This window comes from Fusarium redolens (genome assembly GCF_020744475.1).
Source record: "Fusarium redolens strain MPI-CAGE-AT-0023 chromosome Unknown BKA55scaffold_5, whole genome shotgun sequence".
Lineage (NCBI taxonomy): Eukaryota > Fungi > Ascomycota > Sordariomycetes > Hypocreales > Nectriaceae > Fusarium > Fusarium redolens.
Genome location: NW_025763668.1, coordinates 393,184 through 418,507, shown reverse-complemented (window position 1 = coordinate 418,507; position 25,324 = coordinate 393,184). Strand labels below are relative to the sequence as shown.

Genomic DNA, 25,324 nt, shown 5'->3' with positions numbered 1-25,324 from the left:
AAGGTGCAAATAGCCACCACATCACCATTTGCTTCTCGTCACGGTGGCGCGATAAGGTAGGCAACTTAATTGTGCAATGGATGACGCCTGCAAATTCTGAAACAGGGTCAAATGATATTTCAACACAAACATTACGCTATGGACATGAGCCACAGTAGGTCATTTTCACAGCTAAACATAAAAGACGACGAAGAAACCATGCCACGGCGCGATACTACAGGCTCTAGTAGCACAGATGAAGTTAAAATAAAGTTTGACACACGTGATGAGGCCACAGGCATTAATTTCATTCTCTGACGCAAGGGACTGAATTTAAATGAGGTAAAAAGGGGCGGTCAAGGGAGTGGTCTGGAATCGGGAAAACTACGGGTCACGACAAACGGACCACAATTTTCAACCTCAACTTTCTTTTGCCAAAAAAGCCTATCGATAACATCTACTCGGTTAATGAAGTTAAATCTAGAAAGGTCGCATCATAGCCAGCCTTCATTTCAAACTTACTGCGGTGCCAATAGCTGTTCGTCACACCTGGGAAGTGGATCGAGCTACGTTACTGCGGTCTCTATGGTTGTTTGTCCGAGACTCCATTCATGACTAAGCTCAATGTAATCACCACTAACATCACTTTTATTTATTTGGCATCAAAAACTTTGGTGGAGAAATTGGTATTGTTATCTGAACACATTCCAACAGTTATATCCTTGTTCCAATCTCATGCTTTCTCTTTTATTGATTTCAGAAAACACAGGGCCGGCTTCCACGATGATGGCGGAATATGTATCGCCTTTAATTCATCTGGTGCCAGGCAAAAGAGAGGTAAAGTACACACATTTTTGACCGCGAGTAGTTCCTCTTCACATTCGTAATGTGTCTTGGGAGAGGTACCAGGTTGATTACCGTGTTTAGCGGATCAAACCATTCCTCTCCCCTGTTGCAATTAAGGTCTACTCCAGATAAAGACCCATGCCCCAGACAGGCGAGTACTTGGCAGACTCCTCAGAGAATGTCGCCTCCCATGGAATGTACAGGTCATTCCAGAAATTAAAGCCATACTGGCTGTACTCCATATCGGTCGCCATGACCTTTTCCTTGCTAGCCGCCCAGATGCCGTACCAGTTTCCGGACATCCTGACCGTGGCGTTGCCGCCCATCTCGAGCATCTTGAGCCAGGTCTCGGCCTCAGGGGTGTCCGTGTCCCGGGGAAGCGTGATGTTTGTGCGCGCCCACGCGCCAGCGCCGACCTCGATGAGGTCGCTGTATGAGTCCGGTCTGTAGCCGTGGGCCTCGGCACGAGTGCGCTCGCCGAACTTGACACCATCAATACCGCTCTGCACGTGGAAGTAGCCGAGGTCAAGAGCATAGCTGCTCAGAGGCGACAAGTCCTTCCAGAAGGTGATGGGACCGGTACTGTTGTTGGTGACCGTGACCCTGATGATGAGAGGAGAGGCCTCGACTTGCTCCATGGACACGGTGACGTTCTTGAGGGCCTTGTTGAGATCGCCGCTGAGGAACTTCTTGTCCTGGATGTTCTTTTCGCAGTACTCGTGACCGGTGCAGACATTGCTGACGGGGACTAATTCCATGGCCATCCCGTGCTGCAAGGTGAGGGCTTTCTCGTTGTCGGAGTGTCCGACGTAGTCGTGCTTGGCATGATGGGGACAATGAGGACCGCACTTATGGGTAGCATGATGGGTACAACGATGACCACCTTTATGGGTAGTATGGTGTGTACAGTGGTAGCCGACACGATGAGCGGCAGGGTGGGTATCGTTATGGCCAACGCCATGGGTAGCATGAGGGATGAGAGATGTTTCAGAGATGGCACGGGTGACGAGAGAAGGTGTAGCTATAGGAGAAGAGGAGGCAAGAGAGCCGAGGAGGCTAAGGGCCAACATAGTCTTGGAGAAGAACTGCATCTTTAATGATGATTTGGGGTGTCAAGTTGGACTTGAGTTGTTGATTGTGTTTGTATAAGGGTAGGTGAAGGTGAAGGTGAAGGCTTGGTAAGGCTTTGTGAGTCTGAGAGTGTTGTGTGTTGGATAAAGGATCAAGTTCTTTTCTTCTCAAACCTGGGAGGAGACGTGATATTTATAGGAATTTCCAGGAGGTAAGGGTCGCTTGCCATATTCATCTGAGAGCCATCTTGGGTTTCTGTAGATGGTAGTTACTTTCGAATATTCGTTGCGCGAATAAATAAAATTTAGTTACAGGTCTAGGAAAATCTCACTGCGCTTAATCACGCGTGGAGTTATCTGGCAACGTTTTTTCATCTGCAGTCTATAGATGTGCAAAATCCATAGTGTAAACGACTGTTTGCATCTTAAATGGATTTAGCTTTCATTTCTCGCAGTCTTGACTTTGCAATTCGCGCAACAAGGAGACTGGAGAGAAAAAACAAGCTTTTGGTTGCGTAGTTTCAATAAAGGCTCTGGTTGAGCTCTGATTTAAACCTTTGTCTACCCATCGCTCTGGCATTGCGACACCAACAATTTCGCTTGAGAGCTATTCATTGTAAAGGTTAATTTCATACTGTCGTCCAGTATTTTGAAAGCATAAAATATCATAAAATTAAACAGAAAGTCTTATTTTCTGTCTCCTGTAGTCGTAATTAAACTTCCGTATTTCGCATTCCTGACTTTTACTGATCTCAGGATATCATAGTCTAGTCATTTAAACTTTCTTCTTCTAACCTTACCATCCCCCGTCCCTCTACAGCTTCCTTGAGCAATCAGGGCCAGCAGGATTCTCCTCAGTCGGTAGTGTCCCTCGGCATCAGATGTTTCAGGGGGCCTACATAGCCTGGTGTGCCTGAATACCCCGGTCTACCTGTGCAACCAGGTCGACCTCTACAACCCGATCTGCCTCTAGCCCCTTCCGCTGAACGGGAAAATACTGGCTGAGCAGTTGTAGAGGCCATTGTTGCCCAGGTTGGCGTGGCAGCTGTCGCCTCTGTTTCCTCCTCAGCTTCCTCCTCTGGAGTGGCAGATGATGCAGGCGTAGTCGAGGCCTCTGCCGTACTCGCTTCCTCAGTAGCTGGCCACTCTGGACTGACAGATGCTGATGGTTCAGTTGTTGGTGGCTCAGTGGTTGGCGACTCGCTAGATGAAGGTTCATTAGCTGAGCTCGTTTCAGGCTCGGCTTCGTTTTCTGGAATGACAGATTCCGGCGACTCAGTAGCTAGCTGCCCACTAGCTGAACTCTTTTCAGGCTCAGCCTCATCCTCTGGGTTTTCAGAGACATGTGGCTTAGGAGCTTCAGCCGATGCCTTTACCGTATCGTATTCCCAGTTATCTGTCGGCTCAGAGGAGACGTAGTGGTCCTGGGGAAAGCGCAGTGTCAAGGTATTCCGTGCAGACCAAGTCATACCCAGACTGTTCCAGATACCTTTGCAGGAATAACCTAGATCACTCTTCATAACCTCAGGGGCGCTTGTTGCCCAAAAGCCATTCCACCTTCCAGACATACTGATCTTAATGTCACCACCGTTCTTCACCATGTGATGCCAAGCATGGTTCGGATCTGTCAGGAAGATGTCTTGCTCCAACGCCTCGCAAGGATTGATCACAGCAAGCTCAGTTGGATCATCCGGTCGATACCCCTCTGGTTGGGGTGCGTGAGTGACGACGAACTGTTCACCTTGGGAGATCTTGAAGTAACCCTGCTCGAAAGCAGATTCACTGAGAGGAGAGTATTTCTTCCAAAAGGTGATCGGGTAGGCGTCATAGTTGTTGATCTTGACCTTGATGGTGAGAGGTCTCGCAGCGACGAGGTCGAGGGTGATACCAGTGTTCTGAGTGGCTTTGCAGATGTGGCCGTCAGCCTTCCAGCCGCAAGCATCTGTCTTGGAGACAGGGCCGATGAGGGCTTTGGCGTGAGCTTCCTGCTCGGGCGTAGGCCATTTACCGTTATGGTAGCGAGGCTTGGGGATTCCAGTTGGGCAGATCCAGTCGGCTTGATGGAGAGCTGGAAAACGGTCCTTCTCCTCAAGCAAATAGATGTTGGTGTTTTTGCAGTCAGGGACTGCAGCAACGATGACACCTAGGAACCCGAGGACGAGAGGTGCCTGGGAGAGGAGTTGGGAATACATCTTCCAGTAGTGTCAAGCTTACTTGAGATGTTTGGGTAGGGTTGTGTTTGGGGATAGGAATGGGAATATCTTTGGGGATGGGAAGATGAGACAGAGAGAGTACTTTACGAAGATAGGAATGTGTGCTCTTCCCTTTGGTAAAGGGGACAAGGCAGGGCTTTAAATAGTTATATTTATTGCAGTGCTATCAGATACGTATTCTTTGCAAAGAGATCAGTGTAGTGGCAAATTCGAGGCTTGGTTGCGTGTCCGTTAATACAAGAGGAACAAAGTTGGTACAAACAAGCTGGGTAAGGCTGTAGGAAGATGATAAGGGCTTCGGGATGTATTATCTTGCTTTGAGCGACACCCGGCGACGATGGTAGTCTTTGCATTTGTTGTAATAGGCAAGACTTTACGTATAGTTGCTCGGGAGAGACTTGGCCAACCTGGTAGTGATGCAAAAAGTACTGAATTGCAGATAAGAGTGTTTTGGTACACATATAATTATGATTCTCACTTGAGATCTCATTCTCGCTTGCGCTAGCGCTACAGGACCTTGGTGAGTTGAGATTCTGTAACAGAGTACAAAATGCAAGGACCTTGGTATGTCACTTTGATGGCAAAATTGCTATTACAGAAGATTAAAGATTTTTTTGATGCTCTTTCCAGCGTGTACTTTTGCTACCGCGTTCTATCATTTCAGTCTTCCCCCCTTTGTGTCCATGATAATCGCAGACGTTCTATGTGTCCAGCCAGTGGCCCACAAACTCGGTAGTAATTGGAGATCTGCCTCGATAATCTTCCTTGAGCTCAACCAGACAAATCATCTTGACACGTATACAAGAACGGATGTGGCGATGCATCGTTGAGGTTTGACCTAGATCCTCCAATGAGATAGATGAAGAGATCTGATAACTTTATTTGACATCGTGAAATAGAGGGGCAAGACACTGCCATGACGAAAAAAACGGATGCCGCTCATTTGTTAGCTCTCTCCTCGCGTGAAGAATTCATTGGTCAAGGTTTACACGCACGATGCGATCAAATCGAAAGGAAGGACAGCTCAAAAACACGAGTCCTCAAACCACCCCTCGGGGTTTCATTCGCCCAGTCCAGTATTAACTTGCATAAAAAAACCACAGCCAATAAAGCGCAGTTGTTTATTCAACGACGAAGCAGCCCTGTTTTCGCGACGGAATTCAGTGGAAAGAAAGTTACATGGGAGGTTCGGAATCTCGCTTTCGTCAAGTTTCTCAGTAAAAGTATATTATAGTCACGTGCAACTTTGAGAATTTCTCTCCTACATCTTTTTAAAGAGCTACTACTACGCGTGATTATGGCGAGGCTGAGCGTACTTTTGTTCTGCGTTGACTTGAGAGAGAAGCACAGGTTCTTCTCTTTAATTATCTGTTGCTAATGAAAATTACATTGTCAGGTCGTGGAGGGCTTAGTTTTTGTTGTCCGCTGAAAGGTTCCGCATTGTCTTCATGCTTTTGACGTCTTGCAGGTGCTTATCATCCTAGTATCCAAATTGCGAATTTATGGTATGCTCTTAAATTAAAAGAAAATATCAATATTTACTTAGTGTACCATTTTGTGCCTTTGAGGCGCGCGACGAATGGACAGCATAGTGAACTTCAATCTGCAAGGTCAAGAAACGATAGCTCCATCCTTGAAAATAGAGTAAGTTTACCAAGCAGCTCTCACCAGATAAGGCTGTCTCTGAAAATTATCGATTAGATAAAACACTCATTTCTTGGCAAAATTATCGATAAAGATGATCCAGAGGGATAAGAGCGGAACCGTCATCTCGGATTCCTCTTATCAGTTGCTTATCTTTCCTTCCCGCGAACCTTGTCGCCTTGACTCCGCGGATATGTTTACGCGATGATTCAACTCACGCTGAGCGGAGCGGAAGTGCCGATCAGCGACATCCCGCTTTTTAGTCCGCCACGTCTGGTAATAAGTGCATTTATGTTTTAAAGATCACATCTATAATTTCACGATCGGGATTGGCGATTGTCTACGGGCCTGAGTTTATTGCCTTGACGGAGATTTCGACCAACCTGTCTTGCCTTCTCAAATTATGTCAACATGACATTCTTGATCAGCGAGTTTTGGAATGGCAAAGGTGGATTTAACCATTCTTTGATGGAGCTTTTGATGTCATTTACCCTGAGCCTTTGTCTTGAACATTCCGAGTCACTGATCATCAGGAAGACAAAGACAGATTACCTGATTCCATCAGCAAAGGATTTCTGTTATCTTGTGAGTATCTAGGGTGTATCTGGAATTCTATCAATAGCATACCAAATCAGTTTGCAACACGATCGGCAATCTGTATCACAGTTAACAATCCTCGTAACCTTCAACTTGATCGGTATCACCATAACTTAGTCCAACAACTCATGCAACAAAGCCTACCGCTCACCTTCCCTTCCCCAGCATCCGACAAAACACGATACCAAAACCACCAGCCAAGCTCACCGGTCTCCCCGTCTCCCGACTTTTCATCACCTGTCGCCCTCATATTCTTGGCGGCTCTGCTTGGCGGCACCACCAGCCCCACGCTTGGCCAGTAGCACCCACTTTATTTAAGCATAACGCGAGCATGCTTAACAAATAACCTTAACCGCCAAGTAGCCGCCAAGCGCCAAGCGCCAATCTCAATACTCCGCCAACCTCAAGCCAAGAAAGCCGCCCCCTTTGTAATATCTTGGCCAGGTGACTTGGCCATTCAATAACACGGTGAAAATTCGCTTTGACCGAATCATTCTTACAGCCAAGGTCTTGGTGAACTTGGCCACCGTTTGGGGCTTACGACAGTGAAGCGGCCTGTGTCTCCCCCATCCCCCGTTCTCTTTTCTTTTCCTTTGCCCTGCCGATCTTATTTATCTGAGAGGTAGCTGTTTCTTTTTTTAATCTTGATTGTGAGAATGCTGAGGCTGATTAAAAACGTTACGCGTTAGAACAGATCATTTATCGTCGTAAGCATCTCAGCCTCAAGATTAGCGCAAACACGACAAGATACCCATTCAGCTGAACATCGTCATCGGGATCAGAAATCCCGCAGCTTCCACTCTCGGAGCGGGAAAAGCGCCTGACATGATGGCAGGTGGCGTGTGTTCTTTCTCCGAGGTCGCCTGTCTTCCTTCCACGATCATGTTCCGCGGCGGTAGTGGAGCACCTGCTCTCAGTCTTGGCTTACAACCTCCCCGATATCCTGTTTTTAGCTTCCGCCGTTGTAGCTTTGACCTACTTGAATCACCCACGCAGATCTCATGTTTTAGTACTGTCTCTCATCATCTCCCCTTGTCTGTCCTGTCGTCAACAATCTTGGCTTTTGTTTAGAAATTCTGAGGCATTTTCCTCCCCAGCTTTAAACTTGATATCTCGCTTTTCTCTCCCCCGCGTTTCTCTTTGTACAAAAAGCTTTCTGCGCCCTGCATACTGTGTCCCAAACGCCACTATTGTAGAATTCTTCCTTTTGATCTTGACCTGACTCTGCGCAACCTTTTCCTTTTTGTTTGCTTGTTTACTGAGCTTATGTTCTGTTGGTGAAGAACATACTCGCTGTTGCAGAGTTTCATACTCGAAGGGCTTGTTGACTTTTCTTTGGATAGTGTCTGGTACACATCCTCCCCAAATCCTCTCTGTCATCAAGCCTGCAGCACCATCACCCTTCTTCTCCCCGAGACCTCGAGAAGAAGTAACAAACCGGCAAACCTCAAGACTATATACTTCTGAGTCCCAAACATTTAGTTACGTGATTCTGCATACATCCTTGACGCCAAAATGCCAGTCCTCAACCTCAGTGAGCTCAACATCGTGTTGGGAGTCTTGGGTCAGTACGATTCCTTCCTGGGCATTTCTTGGTGGTGATTTGCCCAGATCTTGGCGAGCCTTGGCGTTCTGACAGAGGTTTTTCACAGGTGGCTTCATGGCATTGTACGGTATCATATCCGTCAAGATCAAGCAGTCATGGTACCTTGGAGAAGCTTGTAAGTTATACTGATCATTCTGTGTTGATGGTTACTGATGGTGTTGATGTGAAGTACCTGCTATGGTGTTCGGTATCATTCTTGGACCCGTATCAGCCAAGTTTCTTGATAGTGAGAGATGGGGTTCCGCAGAACCTGGTCAGACTGAGGACATCGCTCTGGTAAGTGGCCCCAACACTGCTGTAATGGCCTGTGACTGACCTCTACAGGGCCTGATGCGAGTTGTCATCGGTGTACAGCTCGTCATAGCTGGTTACTCGCTGCCAGCAAAGTACAACGTAACTCGCTGGAAAGAGTTGCTCATGTGTCTGCTGCCAATCATGACCCTCATGTGGCTTTTAACCACTGGCTGCATTCTCGCTACCATTCCCAAGCTTAGTCTTTTGGCTGCACTAGCCCTCGCTTCATGCGTTACCTGCACCGATCCCGTCCTTTCGCAAGCTGTTGCGAAGGGACCTTTTGCTGACAAGTATGTTTCTCGTCATCTTCGAGAAATTATTTCGTCTGAAGCTGGTGCCAACGATGGATTTGGTATGTATATTTTGTCGAGATGATTGATTGGGTTACTGACACACATAGGCTTCCCGTTTCTTATGCTTGCGGTGTATCTAATGCGACATGCATATGAACATCCTGAGCAGAGTGGTGCTGAGGCCGCGCATCTTGCTGTACGCGCTAGTGAAGAGGTTGGCCGTCTCGGAGGTGGTATCGGTGAAGCCATGAAGAACTGGGTCGTCGAGACTTGGCTCTACTACGTCGCCATGGGTATCGCCTACGGCGCTGTCGTCGGTTTCACTTCATGCAAGGCCATCAAGTACGCGATGCGTCGGTAAGTCTTAATCACTCCATCAATAATTGATAAGACATGCTAACAATGCACAGAGGATGGGTCGATGAAGAATCATACCTCCTCTTCCCCGCAGCTCTCGGCCTCTTCATCATCGGCACAACCGGCGCCATCGGCACAAACGATCTCGTCGCCTGCACCGTCGCGGGCAATATGCTAAACTGGGACGGCGAATTCCTCGCCGAGACGCACCGCCGCCACGACGAAGTAAACCACTGCATCGACGTGCTCCTCAACTTTGGCGGTTTCATGTTCATCGGAATTGTTCTTCCCTGGCAATCATTCCACGACCCGGACGGCACCGGCGTTACGCTCCCCCGACTCATCGCTCTTGGCTTCATGGTCCTTGCGTTCCGACGCATCCCAGCCATTTTACTGCTGTACAAGGCGATGCCTGCTGTTGTCAAGGATTATAAGGAGGCGCTGTTCATGGGTTATTTCGGACCTATTGGTGTAGGCGCTGTCTTTTACCTTGAGCACATGAAGCACTTGTTTCCTCATCCTGAAGACGCAGACCAGGAAGAGCGTGATCTTCTCGCCGCTCTCGGTCCAGTCATCTATTTCCTCGTCTTCTTCTCCATCGTCGTCCACGGTCTTTCAATTCCTCTTCTCGACTTTGTCTACCGCAAGAGAGGCGTCGAACCCATCCAAGACGACGCCATTTCCATCCGCCGCAAGTCATTCACCTCAGCGACACCCGTCAACGCGATCGCCGCTGACGAAGACAACTTTATCGCGTTCAATCGCTTCAGCAGGCCTGTTGACGAGAACGGAATACTGCCTGGTGAGATCCCACCTGCTATTCTGGCGAGGAATGAGTTTGCGACGTTTTCGGGGGATCATTCGTCGGAGGATGATGAGAGGGAGAGGGAGGAGCAGGAGAAGAGACGGCAGAGGAGGACGATTCAATACATGGTTTAGATTTAGCGTAGCATGATAGATTTGTATATAGCGTTGTATTTAGAATTAAGCATGGAGTTGGTGTTTTACTTGTCTTCATCGAGATGTATTGTGATCTGCTTGTTCCTTCGAGTCACGTCTCCCCATAATTGTTTCGTGGTGCGAGTCGTGCCAAGTCTGACGTCACTAAGAGGCTGAGATAAGATAAGCCCTCATCCTTTACGGTATGGATACAGGGTATCCGACTTGAAGTTCAGATGTCGGCTCACGGAGTCGCTACCCTTCAGGCTTGCCTATCAATTCTCTTTTCCTAAGGTTGAATCCTTTACTAACAGGCTGGCATTCTTCATGGTAACATTGTTTCTGAGAGCAGAAGGTGATTGGTAGGAAGTTGGCAAAGCATCGGAACCCGAACCTGGCTCATTTGTCCTGTGACATGGGGCTGACACCTCGTTTGTGCCATGGCGTAAATTGATGCATTTGGTCATCAGAAGAAGAAAGTCCGATAAATAGCTTCGTAAGGAATAACATAATGTTTAGCTATATATATTAAGCAGAGTGTCTATACGGCTTCATGTCCTCGGTTTGAAAAGACCATTGTCGGACATATCCCGACGTTATTTATGGACCATGCATAACCATCGGCTTTCATCCGCTCAGTTGCATAACCTGCACAAAAAGAAATAATGCCAGCTTCTGAGCTCTTCAATAAACATAAAAGTTCGTAACCTCCGGATGATCCCTCCTCGTTTTGTTGTTCAAATGCTTCAAATGGAACCTCAAGCCCCACGCAATAACAACAACACCAAGCGAGAACGCAATACTCGAAACCCAAGCAGTCGTATACCGTGGCTCATCCGACGAAGGCCATAAATAAGCTGTATAAACATGAGCCAAATTACCAAAAGTATTGCAAATTGCAAGAGAAACTGCTTTCTTCTCGCTCGTCTGTCCGACCGTCGCGCTGATCCATGCGAGGATGATATTATTAATACCAAAGCTGAAACCGACAAAGAGGTAGATGCTGAACATTCGGGCAGCTATGTTCAGGGTTGAAACAGCAATAATAAAACCGACCATGACGATGCATTTGCAAATCGTGATATGCAGCGTCCGCTCATTCCAGCGCCCTGACGTCCAAGCCATGCCGATTCCGATCGCAGCGGCAAGGAGATATGGCGGGCATGTCAAGACTAGAGCGATGGTGTTGCTATCGGTGAGAGTCCTCATGACGGTTGGGAGGAAGTTTTGGAAGCCGACTGATGAGAGGTGAAGGTTGTACATAAGACACAGTGCCCATGTTCGCCAATCTGATGCAGATTCTTTGAGACCGATCCATACACTCGTCTTTTCGCGGACATCTGTAGTGTCGGTGTAGATGCGATTGTATGCGAGTTGTCGCTGTTCTTCTGAGAGCCAGCGGGTGGTGAGGGGATGGTCCGGAAGGAAGATGAATGCTAGGATGGCGGTAAGGATTGACAAGGCTCCTTGAATAATGAAGAGCCTATTGTGCCATGGTGAGCGGAGTGAAAGGGCCTCGAACGTGCTACGTACCATTGCCAACCAGCCAGACCATGTTTCTGATCAAGACCAGCAAAGACTCCAGCGGCGATAAGTCCCGCAAAGGAACTGGCTATCATGTTGCCCGTATAAAAGATGGCCAGTCTGACAGCGAGTTCTTTGCGCGTGTAAAACATACTGAGAATGAACAAAGCTCCAGGATAAAACTATCAAGGGTCAGATAACATCCTAAATCTGCATGTAATGCTCTACTGACCGGCGCTTCAGTCACTCCGAGGATGAAGCGAAGTGCAACCATACTGCCGTAACTATTCGCCAAGAAGGTCACCAAACTGACGATGGACCACGCGAGACAGAAGCCAGCCATGTACCAGGATGGTTTGACTCTGTTGATGAGCATGTTACTAGGGACTTGGCCAGCACTGGATGCATTAGCTGTTGGTCCTTTGAAGGTGACGGTAATTGAACTTACATGTATCCGACAAACAAAATTGAGACGCAAGTATTATATTGCGTTCCCACCAATCCAAGATCTTCTTCAAGACTATTAAGTCTCGCATTGACGAGGGCGTTGCGATCGAGATAATTGAACAGGTACATAAACCATAACATAGGCTGCACTCATCATCAGAAACAAGAAACACCGTTGCGAATTGAAGTACTTACAAGAATGTACTTATCCAATTTCTTAACAAGCGCAATTTCTCTGGGGTCCGTTTTGGCATGGGCTCCAAATTCATCTACCTTATCCATCTTGGGAAACTTGGAAAATATGGCGTCATCGTTTGGTCTCGACTCAACGTTGTCAAGAGCCCGTTCAATATGCTCGTTGCGCGCTGTATCGTCGGGTTTATGGTCATGACCCGCTGGACCTTGGGGAATTGATGACGCCATTTTCTGATCAGTTTTCTTTATTTTTTAATAACGAGAATGAGTATTAAACGATGATTCTATTGAAGAAAGGAGCAGAAGTCAGCTTTTATGCCAAACGGTCTCCACGCCAAGACTCCCCCACGGGGAAGAAAGATGCGGGGGATCAGCGAAGGTTAAAAACAAGGTTGGCAAATGACGATAGCAACGCTTAATACGACAATTGTGATTGGTGGTTTGTGAAATAAAGTGGTAGGGACTTGTACGGAAAAGCAGATAGAGTAGTAGATCCCCCGGACGTAATACTAAAAACTGATATGATGCCGTGGCGGAAAAGCACTACGGTCTTGGGAGACATTTGGCGAGCCAATTATGGATTGTCTCTTTGGGTCTGGGGGGCAGATGCAACTGCCGTGGATGACGTGGGCTAGGATTGAGATCGGCTTTCTGCCCGTACTTTTGGGCATGACTTCTGTTGCCTGTTTGGGGTTCCTTGACGTTCGTCGACGAATGCAGTAAGAAGCAAACGTACAAAGCATCTAGCCACGTTCTCTGCGGCCGCTCATCGCCGGGACCGTGTTCTCGAAGCTTGTATGTAACCTCGGTAATGATGAGGTTTGCGATCCTGGGAGCTCGCTTGGTAGCTGGTTGCTGTTCCTGATTCTCCTCATTTTTGCCCTTCTCCACCTCCATGACATTTTTTATCGTCAGGCTCTTCATCAGCCTCTGTATCTGGTTCGCTTTCCGCATCACTGTCAGTGTCGATGTACTCATATCTAGCTTTGTTGGTATCTTCATTGTCCTCCTCCTCTTCATCGACGTCACCCCCAGATTCCTTTTCTTCTCCATCGCTATTGCTACTCTCATTTCCGACTTCGTCACCTTCACTTTCAGCGTCGTTTTCATTGCTCTCGTTCTCTTCTAGTTCAGCAACCTGTTACTTCTCCTCCCCCTTCGCTTCAATCGACTCCCAAGGAGCCATCAAATCATGCCGAAGAACTTCGCAGAACACACAGCCCGTAGCTGCAGTGCTAGCTAATCCGGGTAATTCGGGCAGCGCATCACTCCTAGCGTAATCAAGCTTCAATTCGGTCTTTGGAACGGTCTTTGGCGCCTCTGCATCAGCATTCTGCATTGCAAAGCTCAAAGCTATTCTTGCACGTTAATGTCTAGCCCTAGTTTGTGCTTCTCTATCCTATTTGGTCTGCTTGATTTCACCAAAGTCGAGAAAGGGAGTTCCATTGTCACTGATCTTGGACTCTCCACTGAAGGATGAATCATTGAGCTCGAGGACTTTACAAAACCTGCATGGCTGGTTTAGAGTAACGGGGTTGTTGTTCATCTGCTGTGACGGCATCATCAGATATCGATAAAAGCGAGACGAATGTACTACAGGAATGATATTATTTCCGCTCGAAAAGAACTGAACTAAATACATGCTACTCATTCTTGTGCCAAGAAGCTGTCTCCCCACGGCGGCTGCGGCCTCATTACTATCACTCCACATCGAAGCATAAAATTCAGCCATGATCGGCAGGACAAGACTTTGACAGCAAGCTGAACATGTAGTCCCTGTCGACTACGTTAGAGACTTACGGACATACATTGGGGTTCGTGCGGTTGATGTTGCTTCTTCCTGCCCACCGTTAGCAAATTGAATCCAACGAGGACGCCACTGGCGATCAGACCCGTACATGGCCAGCTGAATAAAAGTAGCAACCCATTGAATCTCAAGGCTTCGAGGAACATGCGACTATTTCCTCTTCTCCAAAATATCGAGCATCTCCAAAAGTGACGGGACAAACTCTTCTGTCTCACACTGAAACCCTTCGTGATGTCCTGGCACCGTCATCCTAGGACATTCCAGAATCTTCGCCTGCTCCTCAATAGCCCGGGCGTAGAAAGCATCTTTACATCGTACACCCCTCATAACACCTACACTAACACCATGTTCCTTTATGCGAAACAAATTGGGGCAGTATCCAATCAACGGTGCCCATTCGTATTCCCAAAAGTTCTTCGGGTTGCTTGCTTCAGGCGCTGCTGGCTTTGGAATACCCTCAGCATCATAACCAATGAGACATTTCGCAAACTGTTCAGCAGCCGCATCTTGGCCTTGTGTTTCGAAAGTGTGTAGAAGACCGTACATCCATTCCGTTATCTGTGTTGCATCCGGAAGAAGCATTGAAAGGCCGGCTTCATGAGCAATCAAATGAACGACCATTTCGGGAAAGTCATGGGCGAATTGGAATGCAAAAGTACCACCGGAACTGCTGCCAAAAAGAATAGCTTTATCGAAGCCAACAGCTTTGATGACTGCTCGAATATCTCGAGCTTGTTGGGGAGGACTCAGGCGCTTGTTAACGGGGACTTGGCTTGCTGACATTTGACGACGATCAAACGTAGCGCAGGTGAAGCGGTCTGACAGAGCGGCTATTATGTTGTTGAACTGTCTCCCATGGCCGTTTCCACCGGGAATGAATATGATAAGAGGGCCGGATCCTTGATACCAGTAGTGAAGGCCACAGCCTTCGTTGTGGACAATGCCTATCTTGGGATTGAAATCCATGGTTGAGTGTTATATAGAGCTGTCTTTGATCTCCGCAGTTTCTTATAGAACTGGTATTGTTATGGATAAGATGGAATGTTTGGCTTCTTATCTACTGCGCTCCCAGCCGAACTTGGACCATCGTGGTGCCCGAGAAAACGCTGAAGGAATTAGCCTAAATGTAGGAAACGGCGTGAGTCAGACGGTCATCATACGATTAATCAGCGACTGGATTGTTTGATAAGATGATTCCTTAAGTGGAAAGGCAAGTTCTTGCACTTTTATTCTTGTTTCATCAACCCAAATACCTGCATATAATATTCGGACTTAAGAATGACTATAGCCTGAAATATATGATGAACTATTATTTACACCGTATGATATATATATATAGCAGTCTCCAACTCGCGGCGACCTATTGCGGCGGTTAACTTCAGACTCAAGCTGACGTTGGGTCACTCCGCTCCGCTCAGATCTCGATGCTAGTCTCGCCGGTACGCGAAGCCTTGCCCATGATCCTCACAGTCTTTGTATCCCGAAGCCACTCAACAGTTAATTCACCACCTTCTTTCGACTGTTGCAAAGATCGTAGCGTATTTCCATTAAAGTCTGGATGGTACTGCTTCAGACGAGCAGTAGTCTCAGCGTTTGACAAGACATGTGGGATGATGGCCCGATGAGCGGAACCAGTCTGTTGAAGTTAGTCGGGGTCAGACGATCAATAACTATACTTACCGCAGCGTCTTCGTGGTTGTTTCCAGCTATGCAGTTGATGACTCGAGTATGGATATGTTCGGATGAGCTTGTTGAAATTTGAAACATATAGATAAAGCCATTCAGAGAAGTCTAGCAAGTCAGTTCTGGACTCTTGATAACAGTGATAAACTGACCAGCTTAGAGGCATCAAACTCTAGAGCCTTCAGGTCAAGCTCAGGATTAAACTCCAACAAGAAATACTGATCTTGTTCAAATACACCAATTGGCTCTCCGTCGCCCTCCCACTTCGAACCAGTTGCACCCTCAAACAGACTCTTCAACTCATCCCATCGCTTGCCATCTTTCGAGACGGCAGGAAGGTTAACAAGTTCTGGAAACTCAATACCAACTAGTTTGGCATCCTCAAACGGGCTTTGGTTGAGTGATGCAGAGGCAACCCCATGAAGCCTGGTGAGATACCTCAGCGTCTGCGGTGCATTGGAAAGAGTACTAAACAGGTGCTGGGACAAAGCAAGGGTCGCATGGCCACAAAGCGGCGCTTCGTTGACAGGATTGAACCACCGAACGGCATAATGAGCTTTTGCCGACTCATTCTCCGGATCAAGAGGGAGTGCGAATGCAGTCATCGGGAGATTGATACTCGTCGCTGTCTCTTGAAGTTTCGAAGCGGGGGGGAACAGCTCGTATGGAAACTCTTCGCTGCCATCTTGTGCGCCGGACTCGGGCTTCGGCAGGATAATCACGGCTGCAGGATTACCCTCAGCCCTTGCCGATGCAAACGCCTGGTATGTAGTTTTCGTGAGAGAAGCCATTGCGATTCGCCTGTTATGATATTCGATTGTATGCTATAAGACAAGATTGAGTGATGGCCTGACTGACGCGAAGTATTTATTGCTTGTCAAGATAATCACTGTAAGGGCGCAAGTGACTCACGTTGACCCCGCAATTTGACTTTTTGGAGATAGTGTCATGCCTATCAGTGGGCACTGGGTATCATGTCATGATCCTATCACAAAATGCAACTATCTGCTAAGTCATTTAAAGCACATTCTATATCCAATAGGTATATGTCCTTTCCCTCGAATTGTTTGACATGCCCTGCATGTCTGACCAGCTTGATAATCACCGCTTGATAAGCAATGAGTCTGTTTTCGGTATAAGCATGTCGATCCCGACGCTAACCAATTCGTGGTTTGCAGCAGGTTTCCGCTATAATAATTAACACCAGTTAAAAATATGCCAATAATGGTAAAAGTATGTTTATTGTATGTCCTAATCTATCTATAGTAGTGTTTGTCCACAAAGGAGATCTCCCAAACGTCACCTTGCTTACGGGGATGTTCCAGACCCTGATCTGAGCCACTATGAACACAACGCCACTCTTTCAACAGCTCAACAGCTCGACGTCATGTCAGGGTTTGATGCTCTAAATATTGAGTCCCTCTGGGGAACTGGTCGGCCTTCTTCAACCCTAAGTACCAACGTGATACCTCGCTCAGACATAGAGCAAAGAAGTTCCAAATGGCGTCTTGAGAGATGTATCTGGTGAAAAGGGTGATCTGAAGTGAGCGTCAAGATTCAAATTAGCTCTTATATAATTCAATGATATTTCATAGACTTACACATAGCCTGAGAGCGCCGTTGGTACCATGTATGCAGCGTGTAAAGCGCTGGTGGTAGAGAAACCACCAAGCTGACGATGGCGACAATGATCTCGGGTTTCATTCTGCGAAAGATTTACGAGGCAGCGTGCAACTAGAAAGCTTCAACCCGGTGAAAGAGCTTTGACCGACGATATCAGTCTCTATGGGATAGGCCAAAGTGATTATGACTTGCTTATATGCTTGCAAAGGTCTACTTCGGACATAACTGTGAGGCGGCATTTGTAAATCTACATCGGACCCGTCCTCATTTCAAGAGGCATAGTAGCAGGAGATAAAACAAAACGAATAATTCGCCAGCAGAATTCAGATTCTGGAGTAAGCCCGTAATATCAAGTCAGGCAACTCACTGTGGAGTCAAGATTCTGGATACATCCAATCGAGCTGTTTATGGTGAGGTACCCTTCAGTTACAGGCTACAGCTGCAAGATTATGGATTTGACGAATAAGACTCGGGTTGGGGCACACTATTACATGCAAAGTCCACCCAGCTGATGAGATTCTGGAGGTAGCCAATGGAAGACTATTCAGTCAGGCACTAAGCTTGAAGTGATGCTTACCAACTTGACAAGTCACTCAGATTCTGGATTAGACGAATCAGAACCGTGACCCCAGAGCCTCGTTAGGCATCTACAAAGATACAGCTGTACCCTCGGCACTCTATTCTTTCTTCCCTCATCAACTCAACTCAAAAGCATTTCTTCTCTTCTTCTATTTCCTCGCTGTATTCTCATTATCTCCAGTCTAGAAATTCTTGCGCAATATCTCAGCCACGTCCGTACTATCGCATTTCAATCATTCTCATGAGTACAATAACATCGCAGCCAACTGAGGGGGACTGGCTGGACCGTAAGGACTTGATTAGATACGAGTATCTAGTCAACGACAGATCGCTAAAAGATTTGGTGATCTTACTGAGAGCTCAAGGATTGCATACTACGTTTGTATATCACAAGTCAATATTATGAGAAGATCACTAACTTAGTAGAAGAAAAGGGCAGTTGGAATATAGGCTTAGGAACTGGAACTTCTCCAAGAACATTGACAAGGAGACATGGCAGTACGTTAAACGGAAGATTCGCAAGCACCAAGATAAGGGAAAGGACAGTGATGTTATATATTGTGGCAAGGTATGGAAAAAGGCCAAAATCACAAAAGAAATCAATCGTCACCGAAGAACAGATATCATGGCTCGATTCGAAACATATCAGTAAAGTCCATCTTAAGATTCTGCTCTAACATAAACCATAACAGCTCCGCCATCTCCAACGAATCCACAGCTTAGTATTTATACTCCACCAGTCGTCCAGATGAGCTTTGAGTGGCCCTTTTCTCTCCCGTGGCTCCGTCTGCAAAATACTTCTTAGGATAGCAAGTTACTCTAAGGACCAAGTAGTCATAATATCTTACACGTATTAAATAGTCACTATTAACGCTTCGAGTTCGAAAGACATAGCAGTCCATCGAGATAATCAAGCCGATGTTGTGCTGTCGCTGGTGATCAGACTCTTGGCCCCTCGTAGCGAGGAGAACCCATCGATCTCTCTAACCAAGCTGATATCAAGTGTTAGCCATGCTATACCGGAAGGGTACCCTGGAGAACACGTAAAGACTGCACAGAATCTACTCGCTGGTCCCACGGCTGAGTCTATCTCCGAATGCTTCAAGGTTATGGTGTATATAATATAGAATTCGATGTAGATCCAGGACGGCAGGCCGTTGGACCTCTGGCAGTAATATAAGAATCGGAATTATAGACCTCCAAGCTGAGTTAAATTATTACCCTTACCGTTAGCAGCCTTAATAGTATTAGCATCCTTAATAGCTTTAATACTATTTATAGCCTTAATATTTTTATTTTACTTAAAATAGTTAGTACTAAAGGCAAATATAAAGGATTTAAAAATATAATAGCTATCTTTATAAGTATTATTTTAAGAAGTAATCTTCTTATTATAAATAAAGTTATTTATAAAGGTATTAATAAAAAAGTATATAGTATTTATAAAGTTATTATATTTAATTTTATTTATAATAATAAAGGTAATTTCTTTTAATTTGCTATATATTTAGGTTAACTTTTATATAAGTAAAGTTTATAAGTTTTAATAAAGCTTTTTTTATTTTACCTAGCAAAAGAGGGGTATTGGCAAAGGAGGGGTGGTGGATAGTACTTTTAGACTGCAATCCCATAATAAGCACTATATATATAACCACTATATATAGGTCTTCAATAAAATACGCTCTGTAGCTTGCAAAAATAACTATTTAGCCAATCTACCTAATTATATATTTCTAAATGTAAAATTACTCCTCCCCTCAGTTCACTTTACGCTTAGCCTTCCTGCTAATAAGACCTTTTCAGTAAAGGGTTATTCACTTGGAAAACTAAGCTGCTACAGTCCTTAACTAAGGGATAAGAGAGTTATATTTCTTATCTTTATAACAGCCTTCCCAGATGTTGAATTTCCCGCTTGGCCAACAAAAGCGTACCATCCCGCTATACACATTAATCCTTCCAAAACTCCTTCCAGGCCTTGGGCCATTGCTCCCTCTCTAAACGTCCCAACCACTCCTCAAACTTCTCTGGCTCTTTGCCCTTTATTTCAATCTTTCCATCCTTAATTCCCATCCATCCCTCGGCCGGTCCGCGAATAAATTCATGCCCGGCACCACAATACGCCCGCCATTTCTCTCCCTCGGAACTGCCACTATTGGCGACGCGGTTTAAATAGCACTTCTCGCACCAATCGCAGTCCGTACAAACGACACAACGATACATTGCCGTCTGATCCCAGCTCGTGATATCGCCGGGATTATCAAGACAATAGCCACCGCAACGGATACCGCGGTGGCCTTTGATGTCAAAGCGGTCGTTGGCATCGTTGTCGACTATGGCGCGGATCCAGTTCTTCTTCCCTGGACCTTGGGGCATTTCACCGAGATGTTTGGAATTGGCATCGGTGGCATCATCTTCTTCGTCTTCATCTTGCCCTTCGTCATCATCATCAGTGTCTTCCCACTCTCCATCGCTGCTATACTTTAAACCAAGCCCGTCATCGAGCTCTCTAAATCTCGAAATCATTTCCAAGCTCTTCATCATCAGCTCCTTGTCCACATGATAGAACTGTGCGCTCAGTGCAATCGCTGCCTCGCGCTGCAAGCCCGGGAGACAAGCGAGCACATTGCACAGCTCACGCAAGGTATCCGAATCGTTCCATGGATTCTGGTCCTTGAGGCTCGCCAGGCAATTATTGAACGCCTCCGTCAACGTCTCCTCGAACTTGTCCAGCGGCCCGAAGCGACGGTACATTCGGGCGAGGATAGTAGCTTCAGGCCTCTTTAGAAAGTTCGCCTGGATGTCAGACGTGAGATGGGCGTTTCCGAGTTTCCGTCCCGCTAGGCCTTCGATTTCGGAAAGTGAAGCGCGCTTTTGCGCGGAGCTCGTCGCTTGGAGAAATTCGTCGTGTATGATTTCTGCAAGCTCGCGGCGTGCGAGGTAAGGAATGCTGTCCGAGACGGTGTCCGTGGCCGGATCGATGCAATTGTCTGCGTCCAGGATCTCATACAGTAAGCTCTTGGCCTTCGCCATATCGCCGATGCTGCGGCGGCAGCCGAGCGCATACTGGTACCGCGTTGGTGATGCCCACTCCAAGGGTGCAAGTTCCTGGACCAAGAGTTCGTACGTCATAATCATGACTTGCTCCTGTCCTGTCTGCTTGGCCGCTTTCTGATACCACATGTTCACCTCGTCCCAGTCCTCAGCAGTCACAGCGAGTCGTATCGGACCCCACTTCACAATGCTGGCGAGGATGTCTTCGTGGCGGCCGAGTTTGTCAAGAATACGAAGCAGCATGCTGAAGTCTTCGGCTGTCTTTCCTCGATCCCCAGAATAGACTGTCATGGCCTCCTGCAGCGACTCGACGGCGGCTTCGAGCATGTTGTGGTTGGACTCGTAGGTAGCCCGTACAATGAGGGCCGTGTGAACCAGGTCATCATACCCCTTGTCCAGGCCGGAGCGGTCAAGTGCGAGTGCCTTGCACGCCATATCATAAGCATCTTTGTCGTGATCTTCAATGCTGTGGTGGCACTTGGCCATGGCTGCGAGAGTGGCAAACTGGTCGATATCTGTTTCGCAAAGTTTTAAGCTCTCGTTGAAGGCCTCTAGAGCGTCAAATGCCCACTCGGAGAGGAGCGCCAATCCCATGGCTCTGTAACCAGACGGCCCGACTACAACGTCTTCGAAGGCAGAAATTAGTTGTTGTTCGCAGGAAGTTATATCTTCCTCTTCGGAAGCATCATCATCCCCGCTGCCTTCGACTTCATTTTCCTTGTAGAACCACTGGTCATCTTCTTCTTCCTGAGACGGAGAATTCTCATCAATCTCGCGCTGCTCGAAATGTAAGTTAGAATTCAATGTTGTGAGCGCAGAGATGTACGTACTGTAACAAAAGCTTTCCATGCTAGTTTGAAAGCCCGCGAAGCCGTGTCCTCATGGATCTCGGTAAACCAATGGATTACATGGCCACGCGCAAGGGGTTGCAAAACTTGGGCTGGGTTTTCAACTGCTCTCTGCGCCCAAAGCCTCACTTCTTCCCCTAAAAGATTTGGTGAGCTTTCAAGGGCCTTCTGTGCCCATAGTTTGATAAAGTAAGGTACTCCGTCGTTGAAGTCATCGTAGCAGGATCCTGCATTATACTGTAATAATTTCTGGATGCAGTTAGTTTAGTCAGATGGCTGGTTCCCACCTTACACGCGTTCGAACTTGCCTTCACAACATTACCTCTGTCCGAAGAGATGCTACTGAAGCATTGGACTACTCGGGTAACAACCTCATCTGGAGCAGAAATCGTATAAGTCTGTTCCTGTACCCCATCCGTCTTAGACGTGGCAATGTCTATGATTTGTCTGAAATGAGCCATCCAATAATTCGCCGCGTACTTCTGGAGTGTCCGTCTTGCATCAGCGTTCCCCGGGGCTCTTGGTTCTTCAGGGCTGCAGAGCACTTCTGCGCAAGTGGTAAAGATATCGACATGAGAAAGGAGCGGCGACGTCTGCAGAGTGCTGTTCGGGACATTTGCTGACCGCATGTGCTCACGAAGTGTGTTTTCCTGGAAATGAAGGAGAAGCGAGCTATCCGGCTGGTACATGTCGCGAGACTGAACCTTGTCAGCTTCGTCTTCGGACGGGCCCTCAACGTTGGAGTCCTTGTGAACGACTTCGTTCCGTTGCCTTCTTTGTATCAGCTCCTCCCAGACGAGATTGCTGGACATATCCAAGATGCTAGATTCTAGATGTCAGTCTGGACCAGGGGAATTCTTAAAATTCAGTCTCATACCTTGAACATCTTCCTGCTATTTCCGTTTCAAGATCAATCAACTTTCCAAGCTTCAACTTGAGTAAGCTGTACGCCTCCTCGAGGGTGAGTGGGCGCTCTGCGAAAGCTATCCAGGCGAATATGAGCTTCAGTGATAGCCGTTCTTGCTCTCTCAAATTATCGGAGCACGTAGTTAGTACATTGTTGTAGAAGTGAGGCAGACCTCCTGGAAGTTCGTCGAGAGCTCTCATAGCTGGACGCTCCAGACCTTTAGAATCGAGGTATTGCAAAATCCTGTCAGCGTATTGAAGCCCTGACAACGTTCAGTCATGTGCATCCATCGTGTTTTCTTGGAGTCGACACTCACCATACTTCCCGTCTGTTATGGCTTTGGCAATCTCTGCCTTCACATGGTCACTAAATCTCGACAGTCGAGGAAGCGACTCGAATCTAGATTCAAGCAACTTCTGCATCCCACTCCTGGCAGCACTCGGGTCGATCGAAATAGTAGCAAGGTCTTTGGTGACACGATACTTACGCCACATAGACAATGCCTCGAAGTCGTTGCCGGTGAAAACAACCTTAATCTTCTGCTTGAAGTCGACGATGCCTTCCATATAGGCAAGGAATTCTCCGGCTTGGGCAGGATTTGCTTGTTCAAGGCTGTCAATAACGAGGAAAAGTCGGTCGTTTGAGTCCTTCTCGTACAGTTCGTCAATTGTCCATAACCAGATGTTGAGAAGGGACCACTTCGCACAACAAATGTCGGACACTCCGCTCGCAAGTCTCTCACAGAGCTTGTGGTTTTGGGTGACTATTTGCAGACCAATTGATTGGAGAGCCGACTTGACAGACCTGAAAGGTTCGTTCTCTTGTTGGAAGAAGTAATATGCGACTGAGGTCTGTGGGTCCTTGTTCGTCTTGGTTCGGAGTGATTCGATGATTGAGTAAGCTAGATGAGTCTTACCCAACCCTGGTTCGCCGGTAATCCAGAGGAAATTTGTGTCCCCGTCCTGCCATTCCTGGTACTTCTTGTTCTCGTAGAGCCAAGAGTCTGTACCGGGTACGAATGAGCGACGTAGCTCTTTGAATTTGGCCAAGGGGCTCGGAGGTGCCCCGAAGAAGTGCTTTGCGATATTCAGGGCCACTGATTTCCCGGTTACGGCGTCTTTTGTGGGTTGTGCAGCAGTCTCAGCGTTGGTATCCTGGGCCAGCTGGCTCTTAAGCTCTCTGATGCTGCGTTGAATGCTGGCCAGTGAGGCGCTCTGCTGCTGGAAATTCAGTTCCTGGAGGTCGAATCCAGCCTCAATCCGTTTGCCTTGGTCTTGAAAGTAGGCGATCATTTCCTCGTGGATGAAGTCGACTTTCTCGCCGAGATTGCCTACCAATGTCTTAATGTCCTCGGTGTTTCTCACAGCCATCAAACCATTCGCACGACTCAGGCGAGAGATGGCAGTGGTAACATCGCCGTAGGCTGCACTGAGTCTGGCGTCGCCGCCGCCTTGGACAAGAGTATGCAAGAACTTCAACGGCCGTCCTTCCCACATATACTTTGTCTGAATGGCAAAGACCATCATGAGGGCGGTGAATGCATCGGTGACACATTCTGCATAACAGTCGCAGTCGGGGAAATTGTCCTCAATGATCTGAAGCGTCTTTAAGAAGGATCCTGCTTCTCCGATAAGGCCCAGTAACTGATCATAGTCCTTGGACTGAGCCTGGCATGCCTTGATGGCGTACGTTGCTACAGTCCATATCGCGCTAGCGGGAGGAAACGAGGCAGCAGCAGAACAAGCGATCTGGTCGCCGACTCTCTGGGCGTAGTCAAGATTCTTACCGATGAAGTGGACTGCTTTGTCCCAGTTTCCACCGTCGTGTCGCCACTTCTCAAACGATTTTTTGGACGTGTCGACGGAACCCACAACATCGGCCAAGCTGGTGACGAGATGGCCACCGTCGAGGTCGAGTTTCAGGCCTTTTTTCCCCACCGCATCGTTGTAAGCCTGGAACGCATCTCTCCATAGTCGAGCTAGCTCTGTGGGAGCATTTCCTGCTGGTTTCGCCTCGACAACCATCGTGGAAGTGTAGCGCTGACTTGGACCAGAATTGAAGAGGGTTGGAGACACGCTTGGTTAAAGGCCAAGATAATATCAGTAGTTCCTTCACCGCTCCATTACGGCTGATAGTGCCAGCTTTGTGCAGCTGATCTCGTGCTGTCTCGGCTTTGCAATTCCTTGCTTTCTAACCAGCTAGGGTTAGACGGTGGCTGTGGGCTGAAGCATAATCTTTCGGAAGCTGCCATCTCGCCGGTCCTTGTTCCTCCACCATGGATATCGACTGACGCTGGTTGGACAGACATAAGCAAGATAATGCAAAAGTGTGTCTGGCTCTCTAATGGCATTGGTCAACACACGAATTGAACCATCGCCATCGTCAACGCTAGAATGGTGTTGAATCCAGAGACAATTCTTTTGTTGTAGCACCTTTGACTTTGTGGCTTTAAAGCCCAGTTCTTGACCATGCGGTCAAGTAACAGCTGAAATTAATTCTTTGGCTATGCTGTCTACGTTTTAGTGGCTTCCACGGTTCTTAGGGAATTATGACGAGAATATTACATATTACTCATAGTACCAGATCGGCATTGTAAATATGGCGAATCCCAATATATTAATATGATTTAGAGAAACAGATAAAGGATATAGCGTGATGGACATGCGTTAGCATGTGAATGAGAGAACTATTTGTATAAATACTCTTTGGAAAGTGTTTTAGTTCTACGGCGATTAATTATTTACACTCGTATAGCGGTTCATTCGAACCAAACATCAGAACGAATCTCATAGGGCTAGTAGGCACGCTAAGCTATTTACGAT

General features: G+C 47.2%; 11 protein-coding genes across 11 annotated transcripts; 2 read left to right on the top strand and 9 right to left on the bottom strand.

Annotated features, from left to right (window-relative positions):
• Positions 1-944: 944 nt before the first annotated feature.
• BKA55DRAFT_687259 (uncharacterized protein) lies at positions 945-1,916 on the bottom strand (the record flags this gene model as incomplete). Its single annotated transcript, XM_046199036.1, has 1 exon — positions 945-1,916. One exon carries the CDS (start codon positions 1,914-1,916, stop codon positions 945-947), a length of 972 nt encoding a protein of 323 aa, XP_046051678.1.
• A 929-nt stretch (positions 1,917-2,845) lies between these two features.
• BKA55DRAFT_491542 (uncharacterized protein) lies at positions 2,846-4,087 on the bottom strand (the record flags this gene model as incomplete). Its single annotated transcript, XM_046186260.1, has 1 exon — positions 2,846-4,087. A coding segment is annotated over one exon (1,242 nt), but the record flags the coding sequence as incomplete, so codon positions are not given.
• Positions 4,088-7,704: 3,617 nt separating this feature from the next.
• Positions 7,705-9,921, top strand: BKA55DRAFT_638650 (Sodium/hydrogen exchanger family-domain-containing protein). The gene is made up of 6 exons (XM_046197082.1): positions 7,705-7,913; positions 8,002-8,070; positions 8,125-8,231; positions 8,280-8,601; positions 8,650-8,899; positions 8,953-9,921. The coding sequence occupies exons 1-6, from the start codon at positions 7,865-7,867 to the stop codon at positions 9,836-9,838; spliced, it is 1,683 nt and encodes a 560-aa protein (XP_046051676.1). The 5' UTR covers positions 7,705-7,864; the 3' UTR covers positions 9,839-9,921.
• A 430-nt stretch (positions 9,922-10,351) lies between these two features.
• On the bottom strand, positions 10,352-12,273 carry BKA55DRAFT_638648 (major facilitator superfamily domain-containing protein). The gene is made up of 5 exons (XM_046197081.1): positions 12,005-12,273; positions 11,811-11,953; positions 11,595-11,760; positions 11,372-11,544; positions 10,352-11,321 (listed from the first exon to the last, which is right to left on the bottom strand). Exons 1-5 carry the CDS (start codon positions 12,230-12,232, stop codon positions 10,523-10,525), a joined length of 1,509 nt encoding a protein of 502 aa, XP_046051675.1. The 5' UTR covers positions 12,233-12,273; the 3' UTR covers positions 10,352-10,522.
• A 602-nt stretch (positions 12,274-12,875) lies between these two features.
• Positions 12,876-13,343, bottom strand: BKA55DRAFT_687255 (uncharacterized protein; the record flags this gene model as incomplete). Its single annotated transcript, XM_046199035.1, has 2 exons — positions 12,876-13,095; positions 13,150-13,343. The coding sequence occupies 2 exons, from the start codon at positions 13,341-13,343 to the stop codon at positions 12,876-12,878; spliced, it is 414 nt and encodes a 137-aa protein (XP_046051674.1).
• Positions 13,259-13,848, bottom strand: BKA55DRAFT_294518 (uncharacterized protein). The gene has a single exon (XM_046185569.1). It carries the CDS (start codon positions 13,734-13,736, stop codon positions 13,404-13,406), a length of 333 nt encoding a protein of 110 aa, XP_046051673.1. The 5' UTR covers positions 13,737-13,848; the 3' UTR covers positions 13,259-13,403.
• On the bottom strand, positions 13,823-14,852 carry BKA55DRAFT_294513 (Alpha/Beta hydrolase protein). The gene is made up of 2 exons (XM_046185568.1): positions 13,897-14,852; positions 13,823-13,844 (listed from the first exon to the last, which is right to left on the bottom strand). The coding sequence occupies exon 1, from the start codon at positions 14,775-14,777 to the stop codon at positions 13,962-13,964; it is 816 nt and encodes a 271-aa protein (XP_046051672.1). The 5' UTR covers positions 14,778-14,852; the 3' UTR covers positions 13,823-13,844; positions 13,897-13,961.
• A 373-nt stretch (positions 14,853-15,225) lies between these two features.
• On the bottom strand, positions 15,226-16,285 carry BKA55DRAFT_536670 (uncharacterized protein; the record flags this gene model as incomplete). Its single annotated transcript, XM_046189852.1, has 3 exons — positions 15,226-15,447; positions 15,492-15,602; positions 15,647-16,285. The coding sequence occupies 3 exons, from the start codon at positions 16,283-16,285 to the stop codon at positions 15,226-15,228; spliced, it is 972 nt and encodes a 323-aa protein (XP_046051671.1).
• Positions 16,286-16,759: 474 nt separating this feature from the next.
• BKA55DRAFT_561860 (uncharacterized protein) lies at positions 16,760-17,529 on the bottom strand. The gene is made up of 2 exons (XM_046192197.1): positions 17,096-17,529; positions 16,760-17,032 (listed from the first exon to the last, which is right to left on the bottom strand). Exons 1-2 carry the CDS (start codon positions 17,196-17,198, stop codon positions 16,866-16,868), a joined length of 270 nt encoding a protein of 89 aa, XP_046051670.1. The 5' UTR covers positions 17,199-17,529; the 3' UTR covers positions 16,760-16,865.
• A 255-nt stretch (positions 17,530-17,784) lies between these two features.
• BKA55DRAFT_561859 (uncharacterized protein) lies at positions 17,785-18,667 on the top strand. The gene is made up of 2 exons (XM_046192196.1): positions 17,785-18,074; positions 18,126-18,667. The coding sequence occupies exons 1-2, from the start codon at positions 17,938-17,940 to the stop codon at positions 18,346-18,348; spliced, it is 360 nt and encodes a 119-aa protein (XP_046051669.1). The 5' UTR covers positions 17,785-17,937; the 3' UTR covers positions 18,349-18,667.
• A 748-nt stretch (positions 18,668-19,415) lies between these two features.
• Positions 19,416-24,623, bottom strand: BKA55DRAFT_561856 (uncharacterized protein). Its single transcript, XM_046192195.1, has 5 exons — positions 22,819-24,623; positions 22,473-22,764; positions 21,904-22,417; positions 21,578-21,844; positions 19,416-21,524 (listed from the first exon to the last, which is right to left on the bottom strand). The coding sequence occupies exons 1-5, from the start codon at positions 24,524-24,526 to the stop codon at positions 19,644-19,646; spliced, it is 4,662 nt and encodes a 1,553-aa protein (XP_046051668.1). The 5' UTR covers positions 24,527-24,623; the 3' UTR covers positions 19,416-19,643.
• Positions 24,624-25,324: the final 701 nt, after the last annotated feature.